Here is a 14,409-nt window from a genome sequence, read left to right as displayed (position 1 = left end):
AATCCTCCCAGACAACCCTCATCAGTCTGGCATCTGAAACAAAGAGCTCGCAACAGCCAATCACATGATGTACACTGGCGGTCCATCACATTGCTGGACCAATCATTTGTGGCAGAAGAGCACACCGATTGGTTAGTGCCAAAAGGTGGTCTCTAGGGAGATGCCGGGCTGATTAGTGAAGACTGCGGGCATAACGTCGGAGCTGCACCCTGACCCTAACACCCTGACCCTAACACCCTGACCCTAACACCCTGACCCTAACACCCTGACCCTAACACCCTGACCCTAACACCCTGACCCTAACACCCTGACCCTAACACCCTGACCCTAACACCCTGACCCTAACACCCTGACCCTAACACCCTGACCCTAACACCCTGACCCTAACACCCTGACCCTAACACCCTGACCCTAACACCCTGACCCTAACACCCTGACCCTAACACCCTGACCCTAACACCCTGACCCTAACACCCTGACCCTAACACCCTGACCCTAACACCCTGACCCTAACACCCTGACCCTAACACCCTGACCCTAACACCCTGACCCTAACACCCTGACCCTAACACCCTGACCCTAACACCCTGACCCTACACACAAACCAGGCACCCTGATATCCCGCCTGACACACCAATATCCCCCCTGACACACCGATATCCTCACACAAACCAGGCACCCTGATATCCCCCGACACACCGATATCCCCCCTGACACACCGATATCCCCCGACACACCGATATCCCCCCTGACACACCGATATCCCCCCTGACACACCGATATCCCCCCTGACACACCGATATCCCCCCCGACACACCGATATCCCCCCTGACACACCGATATCCCCCCTGACACACCGATATCCCCCCTGACACACCGATATCCCCCCTGACACACCGATATCCCCCCTGACACACCGATATCCCCCCTGACACACCGATATCCCCCCTGACACACCGATATCCTCACCCAAACCAGGCATGAAGGCATGTATGTTAAACCCTGCAGCTCTGTGAGTGTGTATGCATGTGTGTGTGTGTGTGTGTGTGTGTGTGTGTGTGCGTGTGTGTGAGAGTGTGTTTTGACTGCAGAGACTTCAAGCCTTTCTAAAAGGTCATGAATGGTGTTAATCATCATCACAATGTTTCTTTTCCTCCTTCTCTCAGTTTATCTGAGATGAAAGGACAGATGGTAATCACCCAGGTTTCTGTATGTCCCAACCATCAAGGATGCTTTAAAACCCTATTCAATTGTGTGTGGTTAGTTCTGAGAGGAGGTGTGTGTGCGTCACCACCAGGTGTCAGGGGGATAAGTGTGTGAGTTTGTGCACAGTCCCACACAGCCCAGGTAGGGCTGCATCTCAATACTGCTGCTAAACTCTCTTCTGACAGGACAGGACAGCTCAAGGTACCACAACCTGGATTGAGACACAGCTCTATGTGGAATTGAGACACAGCTCTGTGTGGGATTGAGACACAGCTCTGTGTGGATTGAGACACAGCTCTGTGTGGGATTGAGACACAGCTGTGTGGGATTGAGACACAGCTCTGTGTGGGATTGAGACACAGCTGTGTGGGATTGAGACACAGCTGTGTGGGATTGAGACACAGCTCTGTGTGGGATTGAGACACAGCTCTGTGTGGGATTGAGACACAGCTGTGTGGGATTGAGACACAGCTGTGTGGGATTGAGACACAGATCTGTGTGGGATTGAGACACAGCTGTGAGGGATTGAGACACAGCTCTGTGTGGGATTGAGACACAGCTGTGTGGGATTGAGACACAGCTCTGTGTGGGATTGAGACACAGCTCTGTGTGGGATTGAGACACAGCTGTGTGGGATTGAGACACAGCTGTGTGGGATTGAGACACAGCTCTGTGTGGGATTGAGACACAGCTGTGAGGGATTGAGACACAGCTCTGTGTGGGATTGAGACACAGCTGTGTGGGATTGAGACACAGCTCTGTGTGGGATTGAGACACAGCTGTGTGGGATTGAGACACAGCTATGTGGGATTGAGACACAGCTGTGTGGGATTGATGCACAGCTGTGTGGGATTGAGACACTGCTGTGTGTGGGATTGAGACACAGCTCTGTGTGGAATTGAGACACAGCTCTGTGTGGGATTGAGACACAGCTCTGTGTGAGATTGAGACACAGCTGTGTGGGATTGAGACACAGCTCTGTGTGGGATTGAGACACAGCTCTGTGTGAGATTGAGACACAGCTCTGTGTGAGATTGATGCACAGCTGTGTGGGATTGAGACACAGCTGTGTGTGGGATTGAGACACAGCTCTGTGTGGGATTGAGACACAGCTCTGTGTGGGATTGAGACACAGCTCTGTGTGGGATTGAGACACAGCTCTGTGTGGGATTGAGATACAGCTGTGTGTGGGATTGAGACACAGCTCTGTGTGGGATTGAGATACAGCTCTGTGTGGGATTGAGACACAGCTCTGTGTGGGATTGAGATACAGCTGTGTGTGGGATTGAGACACAGCTGTGTTTGGGATTTATAAAGATAGTGTTTGTGAGAGCTGCCCAAATGATCCTGATTATGGAAAGGCACATCTCTCCTAATGTTAGAAATAGCTTAATATGAACATGTCAGCTAGCATGTCAGCATGTTAGCTAGCATGTCAGCATGTCAACTAGCATGTCAGCATGTTACCTAGCATGTCAGCATGTCAGCTAGCATGTCAGCATGTCAGCTAGCATGTCAGCATGTCAGCTAGCATGTCAGCATGTCAGCTAGAGTTAGTAAGGAAAGTGAGCACTTTAAAGATAACATGGGACTGAGCATTGCTGGGACACTGTGGTGATCACAGTCACCATAATGTTCAAATGTATTTAACCATATTAAGTCAATATATGTTTGTGCACAACTAACCCTCACTCTAATAAGGAACAGTGTCCCAACCCATCCCCTCTCCTTTCCAGTGCAAAACCAACACTGGACCTGTTCTATCACGGATATGGATCCCCAGGACCCCCCTTTTCCTCCTCCCCCTGCCTTCAGTCAGGTGGTCAACATACTTTCCTGGTTACAGAAACCCCGCCCCATCATATAGCTACATGCAACTCAAACACTCTGAAGCCGACCAGCCAATCAGGTCACAGTAGAGAGAAACTTCGGAGGGCTGAGGACCCAATGAGCTCACCCCACCGTAGTCTCAGCAGTATGTAACAAGAAGCGTGCAGGAAGTGAGGTCAGGGGGCGTACACAGGTGGACAGGATGGAGGGATGACAGTGGATGGGGAGAGCGTGAGATTACTGTACAGCAGGGTGAGCTCACTGCCACGCACACACACACACTTCTGCTCTCTTTCTCAGCTGCTCACTCCAGAACTCTCACACACACACACACACATGCTTATAAACGCACGCATACACTTGCATGATCTCTCTCTCAGCACTCCTCCAGGTCATTACCTGCTTGTTAAGCCAACGCCACAGCTTTAGGAGGAGACAGAGACACATTCAGGGATTATTATGGGGCACATGGTACCCAGGCAACAAGAACTCAGCCTCTTGAACAGACCAGCATACACAGACCAGGAGGGTACCGGTACACACCAGGAGGGTACCGGTACACACCAAGGTACTGGTACGTGCCATACAGGAGGCGAGGCTTACAAAGGAGAATGGGGCAGGCAGGTTGTGATCGGGTGCAGGGAGTTTCAAAAGTTTTGAGAGGGATACCAATCATTGTAATTGGATATCAGAGGTGTCAACAAGTGCTTGGACCATAAAAAGAGTGCAGGCGTGGACATCAAGCTAGCGTGTGAGACGAGGAGGTGAAGCATCAGTGAAATCTTCAGAAGGGACTCTGACATGCAGCAAACAGCATTCTTATCAATGATTAAAAATTTCATGTTTAAATTCCTCTCATCTACCTGGCAGAACTCACAAGGGGTACTTCCCCCTCAATGACCAATCAGCTGCTTCAAAAGATGGCTGTTCTCCATGACAAACTGCTATGAACCATTTACAAAACCTCCTTTCAGAGATACGAAGAAACACTGTAGTTACCATTAAACCTTCTGCACAGTGCAGACCTCAACAGCATCCGGTAAGCTACTTCTAATTATCAGTGATTTTAGACTTTTGCAATATTATAATCCTTATTCTATCAAAAAATGCAGCAAACTGCAAAACACCAGTGTGGGACTGGACAGGAACATGCAGGTGTAATGTATCGTCCAGTGAAAGGTTGTGGCATTTTGAGTGTGTGTGCGTTACCTTGGTGTCGACACGGAGCAGGAACTGAGCAAGGCCTTTGATTGGTCCAGGTAGGAGGGCTTCCTGTCGCTCACAGCAGAACCTCTGCAGCACCTCCCACCATGAGATCAGCCTCCGCTTAGCAAATCCCTTCAGACCAAAGCGCACCACTATCTTCTTCAGTACCCATACTACGAAAAACACAAACACACTCAGTCTGCTGTTTGTAATAATTTGATTTGCAAACTGTCAGTTTCTGTGCAAGTGCGTGTGCATGTGCACATTCTGATGTGTGTGTGTGTGTGGGAATATTACCGGCCACAGGGATGGGTAGCAGCTGCAGGATCCACAGGTTAAGCCACACCTGCACCAGCAGGACAGCCCAGAGCAGCAGGACAAAGTAGATGTCACTGGCTCTCTGGGAGCTCTTCTCGCGGTAGAACAACCCCCCGGCCTCAGGCCTGGGGGCCCGGGCGGCGAGGGGGCTGGGGCACACACCCCCTACCCAGGGAGGAGACGGTGGGGGGGGGGGGGAAGACGACAACGGGGGGGGGGGGGGGGAGACGACGGGGGGGGAAATGGGGGGGGTGGGGGGGAGGAGAAACAGGGGGGAGGAGAGAGATACAGACAGAAAGGGAGATAAAAAGGAGAAACATTGAAAATGGAAAAAAGAGGATATAGAAGAAAAAGAGGTAAAGTGAAAGAAAGGGAAAGAAAGAGGAATTAGTTTAGTTGTCACATGGACAATGACCTGCGCTGAGCATGCATGAGAGGTGGAGGGGGTGCCTGTTGTCTCACCTGTAGGGGGCGCAGGTCTGCTGGCCCCTGGGCTCATGCGCAGGTTGCTGCAGGAGATGGCCATGTAGATGGTGTTAGCAGCAAACGATAACACCTGACCAGGTAACTCACCTCCAGAGAGAATAGAGGTGGGAGGAAGGAGAGGGGAGGAGAGAAGAGAGGTAAGGGAAATGGTACAACAAAAGCAGATGGATTGTTCAAAGTGCCAGTATTTGTGATGGTTTAGTTTCACTGTACTGTGTGTATAAGTCAGTAAAAGAGAGAGAGATTACACCTTTTCCCGGGACCGGTAGTTTTTCTTGGGAACCCACTATCAGAAGAGAGACAACCACCACACATATGGGAACTCTCCATGACCCAGTTAGAGACACTGGAGGGGAGGGTGGATGGACAGAGACAGGAAGAGTGTTATACAAGAGCTCCACTACAAGAAACTCTCATAAACAACAATACCACCACTTTGGAGTACTTGGTGTTAGCTTGAAGCTTTTTCATCAATCTTATCCTCAGAACAGTCTTCTACTCTCAGATGCATTTAACATTTCAGGATTAAAGGTTATCACCTCTCCTCTGCAAGAACTCTGCTGCTATTAATACTCAGGACAGCCTTGAAATACACACTGAACGGTGCACGTGTGTGCATGTGCGTGTGTGTGAGTGTGTGTGTGGTGGACCTTTAAACAGAGAGAAGCCTTTGTTTCATGTTTTAACTTTCACAATACCACAGTGCCCAACTCCTCTGCTGTTCATGTTCTGGAGGCAGCAGCCTCAAAGCTAACAGCAGCTCCAGGCTAGCTGGATGTAGCTTATCTTCTAACAGCAGCTCTAGGCTAGCTGGATGTAGCTTATCTTCTAACAGCAGCTCTAGGCTAGCTGGATGTAGCTTATCTTCTAACAGCAGCTCTAGGCTAGCTGGATGTAGCTTATCTTCTAACAGCAGCTCTAGGCTAGCTGGATGTAGCTTATCTTCTAACAGCAGCTTCAGGCTAGCTGGATGTAGCTTATCTCTCGGCCAGGCTGAAGAGGATAGTCAACCATGGAATGCATGACTCACTGTCTCCTGGTCATTTCAGAATGAATCCCCAATATCTCTCCATCCCCTCCTATCCTCTCCCCCCCCCCCCCCCCCCCTCACCGAGGAAGAAGAGCAGGATGGCCCAGACAGGAACAGACAGAGTCCTCAGGCTGCGCTTCGTACTGGGGCTCCACAGGAAGACCACAGCTAAAATGTACCCCACCACTACTGTACACACCTGGGGGGAGGGAAGAGAGAAAGGGGAGAAAGAGAGAGGGGAGAAAGAGGAGAGATTAAGGAGGCGCAGAAGGAAGGAAAAGAAATAATCTCAACATCAGTCTGCAACGGTTCACACTAGGGGTGGGGGAAAAAGTCGATTCACATTTGAATCGCGATTCAGTCTGTTAGCGATTAAGATCGTTTCACAAATGTATTCGAATCGATTTTTTTTGTGATTTTTTTATATAATTTATTTCAAAAACTTTTTTATCGAATCGTAACCCCCTAGAATCGAATCGTCAGGTACCAAAAGATTCCCACCCCTAGTTCACACAAAGACTCTACAGTAGCTGATGAAATCCAATACTGCTCGGGCACTACATGGAGGTTATTTTTATAAGCAGTAGCATTAGAGAAGTCTGAGACTGAGAACACGGTGTCTGATTACGTAACAGGGATCCTGTTGAAGTTGACTATTTGTCAACTTGATAACACTTGATTAGCCCAGTTCAGATTCATTTGAACCTTCTAGAGTAAGTTTCCTATTGCTGTTCCATAAATGTACTATTAATGAATTGTTAAACAGAAACCAAGTTCCTGTGTTTTTTCTGCATATTAATCGTGACAGTTATGGTTTGTTTTAGAACAAGTAACCCTGCCACGCCTACCGTCTGATCCAGTGTAATGCACTTTCCTGTTGTTGAGTGTGACAAGACCCTTTGTTGCTGTGGCCGGGGCGTGCCCCACTGTCTCCCCATGTCACTCACCAACATGACGTGGAAGCAGTCCAGCACGCTACCGATGATGTCACACGCGTGCCCGAGGATCACCTGCATGCCGACCAGCCTCCAGAGCAGGTAGAGGAGGTAGAGTAGCGGCGCGCCCACCCCGAGCACCATGAGCACCACGAGCCTCTCCAGGACCAAAGATCCCAACGCCTCCACCCCGTGGTTCACGCACCACACAGGCACCAGCAGAGTCCCAACAACTATCGGCGTCCCCGTGTCTTGGAGACTGTTGAGCCAGGAGCGACCGAGGCGGGCCAGGGAGTGCTTGAACGGATGGAGGAAAGTCCCGCAGAGCACTGCCCATAGTAGCGGCCGGAGAAACGCTTCCAGGATAAAGTAAACCAGGACAGCAGCTCCACAACAGATTGCCACAAAGATCATAGCCCCGGTGTTGTAGAAGGCCTGTTTGATATTTTTGTCAAATTTGAGGGAGGAAGGGTGGGTTAGCAACTGGCTCACCATGCCTACTGCAGGTTGAACACTCTCGGAGAAGGATACGTAGTGAGGCCGGGCAGGTTGAGGGCTCTCCGGGGGAGCGGCAGCAGCTGCCTCGGGCCCCGAATCCTCATCTGCCATCTTCACTGGTCTGCCTCAGTCTCCTGCTTCCGCTACGTGAACAACGGAGCTCACCACGAGGAAGCAACAAAGTCGACGTCACGTTGACGTAACCGTAAAGGGCATTATGGGTAACGTAGTGTATAATGTGTCCATACCGCGATAGGTAGTAGGCAACTAGTCTTCCACGTAATAAAACAAAAGATAATTATTTTCTAAAGACATTTTAATTGATAACAAACACTAGCATTGTAAATAACACAGGCAGTTTCAGTGGGAAGCATTTCCGAGCAAACAACTAGTTTAGTGAAAGAGATTCCTGAACTCGTGGCACAGTGGCTGTGGTAGCCAGAAGATCTACAGTACAGTACAACTCTCCGGGCTTATGCTGCTGTTGGTTTGATATTGCATTTATGTAGAACAGGAGTCAAACGGGGCCAGTGAACAACCCTCACCCCCCAGACAAACACTCAGCTCTCCTGGTCTGTGTGGCATCTGTTACACCATCAGTTACACCACCAGTTACACCAACTACAGCAGACCTACAAGTAAACAACTTTTCCCAGACACATCTACTTTCGTCATATTCTGAACACAAAACTTGGTATGTAATTGTGGCTTGGAAAGAGAAATACAGCAACACACTCTCTATCTGGACAGCATTCTACGGGCAAGCAGAGAAGCCAAGAAGAACTTCTCTCCAACAATGTTTCACAAGGAAGATGTTCAACAACATGGCCACCACAGGAAGAGCTTGACCTCCAACACTTCAGCAGTGCAGTAAGCCAGTTTCTGTTTCTGCCAAATTGCAGCACAGCAGGTGTGCACTCTGCTCTTTCTCCCACAGTCCTCTCTCTCCCAGTCCAGCTCGATATTTCATGCTTTGGTGTATCATTAATGATCCTTACATGGGCCAGTGGTCCAGACTGATGCAGCAAGCATCTTCTGCATGCATTATAATGACAAGTTATGAGAAGACAAATACGGGCTCACTGGGAAGTGTGTTGGTAAATCCTTGTAATAGTAATACTTGTATTGGTTAACATAAATATATCAAATCAAATACCTGCTAAACATATATGCTACTGATCTCTTCTATCTACAGTGGCTGGAACCATTGTCTGACTAGGGTTAGGTTGTTATGATAACACTAATTGTTGGCTTTATGATTTCTCTCATTTGTGCCAGGCATTAATAATATTAGTATTCTGTATGTAATAGCTTATGTGTATTTCTGTTCAAAGTGCACCCCGTATTCAGGATGTAGACAGGTCTGCTGACTCCATTTCTCTTCTGTTCTCGTCTCTCCTCTTTCTCATCCTGGGCTGTCCTGCTTACGGGCTGTCCAGCTTACGGGGTGCCCATGAGGAGGTAGAAGGTGAGAGCCACGATGAGCAGCAGGCAGAACGGAGAGGAGAAGGTCTGGTAGGCTGTGGAGGGCATGAAGATGTCCTCATACTTATAGATGCTGATCATGTGATCACTGACGGGGGGAGCGTCAATGTCATGTCTGGTGATAGAGCCTGGGAGGGGGAGGGGAGAGGAGGGGAGAGGTGGGGAAGGGAGATGATGGGAAAGTGAAGAGAGAGAAAAAAGGAGAAGAGAGGCTGTAACGGTTGATTTAGAGAAGAAGAGTGAAAGTCATTTACGTAAACATTTATTTTCTGTCCATGCACTTACTTCTCAACAACCTACTGACCTTGTATGGCCGGGCCCCAGGCAAACAGGTAGTACCAGGACAGGTGCAGGTCCACCAGAGTCTCCTCGCGGGGGACATACAGCGGGCGCTTGAAGCGACAGGTCACCCTGTTGTTCTCGAACAGTCCCTCCTCGTCCCGCGCCGGGTTCCTCTGGATCTCTTTGGCCCACTGGCCCACGTTGTAGAAGTGGTGGATACGCACACGCCCATTATCGTCATGGACACAGCCCATGACATCATCTCCTCCCTGATAAAGAATAAAAGGTTTATTCTTTTTTTCAACTTTGTTATTCTTAGAACAACATTGACATGTATTAATTTGAGCAGATGCTGTTATCCAAAGCAGTGTACTGTTCAAAGAGTGTTACAGTGGTAAGTGCCATGGAATAATTTGTATTATGTATGACATGGTGCATTTTTAGCTTTCCCCATTTGGAATATTGCAGAATTTCACAGATAAGACAGTGCTAAATGAATCAAATTAATGTAAATCGAGGATGCAAATACCAACATCTTTAACAAAGTCAAAGTGTGTGGTTTTACACCATGACAGCAGCTCACCATCTTCTTGTCGGAAGAGAAGCCCACAGCCACCCAGCCGTCTGTGTCTGCGCTCATCTCGTACTCCACATCTGTCCCGATCCTGCGGTAGCTCAGGAAGTAGTCACACGTCTCTGCATCGCAGCCCGGCTTCCCATACCTGCAGAGAGAGAGAGAGAGGGAGAGGGAGAGAGAGAGAGAGAGAGAGCAGACTCACTGACACCTACAAGAAGAGGGAGGAGATACTGTAGCTTCTGAGAACATGAGCCCTAAGGCATGCAGCTGGGCACACACACACACCCGCACACACACACTGAAATGGTACTAACCTGATGCAACCCTTGGTTACTCCACAGTCGGTAACCTTGATCCTGGCAAATGGATCAACAGGAGGTGCTGTGGGGAAGGGGTAACCTGGAGAACAAACCAGCACACATTTAGAATAGACACAGAAGCATAGCCAACCTAACTAACCTGACAGTAAAGCAGACAAATGTTTGAGGCCAGGAGATCTGTGGGAAAGATTGTGCACACCCTTTTAGAGAGAGAGAGAGAGAAATGGGGAAGAAGAAGGGAGCTGCCCAGGGTGCTGAACGTGATCTGTGTTCTGACCAGACGAATGGACAGTTAAGAACTGGCACAAACACACAGTGGTACATCGAGTTGTTGACCATGCTCAAATGACCATCATTATGAGCCAACGGTTACGGTTAGCGTTTACGGTTACCGTAAAGTAATGCAGACTCGTATGATTGTGTGAAATAGCTCCTTCACCTTGTGTATAAACAAGCTAGTTTAGATTAGTGAGACAGAATGGGTGAGTAAAATACACTTCATGCCAATGACCAAAAACGCCTGACATGCTAATGCTGTCAGATATGGTTAGTGTCATCGGGAAGCAAACAGCGCATCCTACAGTAATGCTCACCATCGTCTGACAGATAACGGGACTCCAGAAACTCGGATGCGAAGGTGCTATATGAGTCCTTGTGAGGCTCTTTATGGCCCGGTTCTCCGTGGTCTCCGTGGCTGGCCCGAAGTGCACCCTCATCGGTGGGGCTCGGATGTACCCCCCACCAACAGCCGTGGTTCAGTAGTAGCGTTAACTGTAGAAGACTACGCAGAGAGATCATGGCCAAAAGAACAATAATTTCTAGACAAAAGAAAAATCTATCGGAATCTTCATTGTTGATCGTTTTCGAGCGTCTCTAATTTATATGAGAGATTGATCTCGTCATTGAATCATTTCCGCATCGCAAATGCTTGTGTCGTAGCTTGCTATCAAACGAAGAGTGAGGGAAGGGTTCAGCGGATGATGATAAGGTTAGGCTACTAAAACCGTAATTAGTGAGATTTGTAACAGAGCGCTTCTGTTTGGGCAATCCGTTTAATCCCCGTGAGATTCCTTGTTTGGCTGGTCCAAGGCCGCAATCTTCAGATATGTGATAAAAGATATCAGACGTAAAAATGAATGGTCTCGTCCAGGCCACTCTACCATCATATTCACTCACGATGCCATCCAATAGGAAACCACGACGTTCAGCGGCCGTGATCAATCTATTGGATTTTGAATTTCCTTTTAATTCCAACCAGCAGAATTTGTGAAAATATGTTTATTGACTACTCGGGATGTGTTCCTATGCCTATACCTTGACAGAACCTTGTTTACTCTAGCTATAAGCATATTCTTATCCAAAAGAATAGAGAGAAAAATAACCTAAATAAAAAGGAGTAGAGATTGACGGAGAGGTGAAAAGCAACATTATGATTTAGTGAGGAGTGACGATAATCTAGTCAGTCTAGTCTAAATGCACGTGTCAGTTGTTTATAACATTGTGTGCAGTGTGCAGAACCCCAAAAATAAATGTACTGGGTTGAAGAGTTCTAACTGTGTGCAAATCATATGCATAATACCTCGGATAGATCACAAGGGTAGGGTCAAAGCTGACCACTGCCCTACACTACATAAGGGCCTACAACCTACAAAGGGTATTTTTCGGAGACGCGTCACTTGAGTGGTGATGTCTGACATTGCCACATGGTGGGAGTATAGGAGTTGTAATGATTCCACAAAGTGTCTGATCAGCAGGGAGGCTGGACAGTGGACACCCTGACCAGTGAGCTGTGGGTATATGGAAGCAAATCAGTGACATAATGTTTTGAATTCTAAAAGGCATTGTATACTTAATATTGAAATTTAAACAAGACCAAATTCTCATAGGAATATATTTCAGAATCAGAATGGGTTTTATTCGCCATGAAAGTTTGCACAGACAAGGAATTTGCTTTGGCAGGAAGGTGCATACATTAAACATATAGGAATCTTAAATTTAAATATGAGGACTAACTATACTAAGGGTACATAACTAGCAATACTAAGTGGAATTAGAATTAAAGTAAAATGTACAATAAAATATAAAATAAAATATAAATTGCCGTAATTTACAATATAAAAAAATATTAGTTTGTTCGTTCGTTATTCGCCGCTTGTCCGGGGGTCGGGTCGCGGGGGCAGCAACCTAAGCAGGGAGGCCCAGACTTCCCTCTCCCCGGCCACTTCCACCAGCTCTTCCTGGGGGACCCCGAGGCGTTCCCAGGCCAGCCGAGAGACATAGTCCCTCCAGCGTGTCCTGGGTCTTCCCCGGGGCCTCTTCCCAGTGGGACGTGCCCAGAACACCTCACCAGGGAGGCGTCCAGGAGGCATCCTGATCAGATGCCCGAGCCACCTCCACTGGCCCCTCTCGACGCGGAGGAGCAGCGGTTCTACTCTGAGCCCCTCCCGGATGACCGAGCTTCTCACCCTATCTCTAAGGGAGAGCCCGGACACCCTGCGGAGAAAACTCATTTCGGCCGCTTGTATTCGCAATCTCGTTCTTTCGGTCACTACCCACAGTTCGTGACCATGACATGAAAACCACCTCCTGAATCCGAGGTTCGACAATCCGACGGACCCTCCTCTCCAGAACCCCTGAATAGACTTTCCCAGGGAGGCTGAGGAGTGTGATCCCCCTAAAGTTGGAGCACACCCTCCGGTCCCCCTTTTTAAAGAGGGGAACCACCACCCCGGTCTGCCAGTCCAGAGGCACTGTCCCCGATGTCCACGCGATGTTGCAGAGTCGTGTCAACCAAGACAGCCCTACATCATCCAGAGCCTTAAGGAACTCTGGACCATCCACCCCAGGGGCCCTGCCACCGTGGAGCTTTTCAACCAACTCGGCGACCTCAGCCCCAGAGATAGAAGGGCCCCCCCCCAATGTTCCCAGACTCTGCCTCCACGTCGGAACGCGTGTTGGTGGGATTAAGGAGGTCTTCAAAGTATTCCGTCCACCGATCCAGGACGTCCCCCATCGAGGTCAGCAGCGCACCATCCCCACCATATACAGCGTTGACAGTGCACTGCTTCCCCCTCCTGAGTCGCCGGATGGTGGTCCAGAATCTTTTCGAAGCCGTTCGGAAGTCATTCTCCATTGCCTCGCCGAACTCCTCCCACGCCCGGGTTTTTGCCTCCGCTTGGCCTGCCGGTACACATCAGCTGCCTCTGGAGTCCTACCAGCCAACAAAGTCCGATAGGCCTCCTTCTTCAGCTTGACGGCTTCCCTCACCTCCGGCGTCCACCACCGGGTCCGAGGGTTACCGCCGCGACATGCACCGACCGCCTTGCGTCCGCAGCTCCGGTCAGCCGCCTCAACAATGGAGGCCCGGAACAGGGCCCATTCTGACTCAATGTCCCCGGCCTCCCCCGAGACATGATCGAAGCTCTCCCGGAGGTGGGAGTTGAAGCTCCTTCTGACAGGGGATTCTGCCAGCCGTTCCCAGCAGACCCTCACATTACGTTTGGGCCTGCCAGGCCTGACCGGCGTCTTCCCCCACCATCGTAGCCAACTCACCACCAGGTGGTGATCAGTTGACAGCTCCGCCCCTCTCCTCACCCGAGTGTCCAAGACATTCGGCCTCAGATCCGACGACACGACTACAAAGTCTATCATCGAACTGAGACCTCGGGTGTCCTGGTGCCAAGTGCACATATGGACACCCTTATGCTTGAACATGGTGTTCGTTATGGACAAGCCGTGTCTAGCACAGAAGTCCAACAACAAAACACCGCTCGGGTTCAGATCGGGGGGGCCGTTCCTCCCAATCACGCCCCTCCAGGTCTCACTGTCGTTGCCCACATGAGCATTGAAGTCCCCCAGGAGGACGAGGGCATCTCCGGGAGGAGCGCTTTCTAGCACCCCTCCCAGAGACTCCAAAAAGGGTGGGTACTCTGCGCTGCCGTTTGGTGCGTAAGCACAAACAACAGTGAGGACCAGTCCCCCCACCCAAAGGTGGAGGGAGGCTACCCTCTCGTCCACCGGGGTGAACCCCAACGTACAGGCGCCGAACCGAGGGGAAACAAGTATTCCCACCCCAGCTCGACGCCTCTCACCGAGGGCAATTCCAGAGTGGAAGAGAGTCCAGCCCCTCTCAAGGAGACTGGTTCCGGAGCCGATGCTGTGCGTTGAGGCGAGGCCGACTATATCTAGCCGGAACTTCTCTACCTCGCACACCAGCTCCGGCTCCTTTCCCGCCAG

The 14,409-nt window shown here is 49.7% G+C and overlaps 2 protein-coding genes across 2 annotated transcripts in view; both read right to left on the bottom strand.

The window, feature by feature from the left end:
• The window catches only part of tmem245 (transmembrane protein 245), a 10,655-nt gene extending 2,991 nt beyond the window's left edge, over positions 1–7,664 (bottom strand). Inside the window, 7 exon segments of the mRNA XM_062466337.1 lie at positions 3,436–3,459; positions 4,246–4,415; positions 4,540–4,725; positions 5,023–5,133; positions 5,297–5,392; positions 6,158–6,275; positions 7,024–7,664. Coding sequence (XP_062322321.1) covers positions 3,436–3,459; positions 4,246–4,415; positions 4,540–4,725; positions 5,023–5,133; positions 5,297–5,392; positions 6,158–6,275; positions 7,024–7,620 — 1,302 coding nt within the window. The 5' untranslated portion in view covers positions 7,621–7,664.
• Positions 7,665–7,793: 129 nt separating this feature from the next.
• LOC134023749 (DOMON domain-containing protein FRRS1L) lies at positions 7,794–11,342 on the bottom strand. Its single transcript, XM_062466118.1, has 5 exons — positions 10,767–11,342; positions 10,168–10,252; positions 9,860–9,998; positions 9,299–9,545; positions 7,794–9,122 (listed from the first exon to the last, which is right to left on the bottom strand). The coding sequence occupies exons 1-5, from the start codon at positions 10,969–10,971 to the stop codon at positions 8,950–8,952; spliced, it is 849 nt and encodes a 282-aa protein (XP_062322102.1). The 5' UTR covers positions 10,972–11,342; the 3' UTR covers positions 7,794–8,949.
• Positions 11,343–14,409: the final 3,067 nt, after the last annotated feature.

The sequence above is a fragment of the Osmerus eperlanus genome, chromosome 7 (genome assembly GCF_963692335.1).
Source record: "Osmerus eperlanus chromosome 7, fOsmEpe2.1, whole genome shotgun sequence".
NCBI lineage: Eukaryota > Metazoa > Chordata > Actinopteri > Osmeriformes > Osmeridae > Osmerus > Osmerus eperlanus.
Note: the sequence above shows the minus strand (reverse complement) of the source record. Positions and strands in the feature narration are given on the sequence as shown.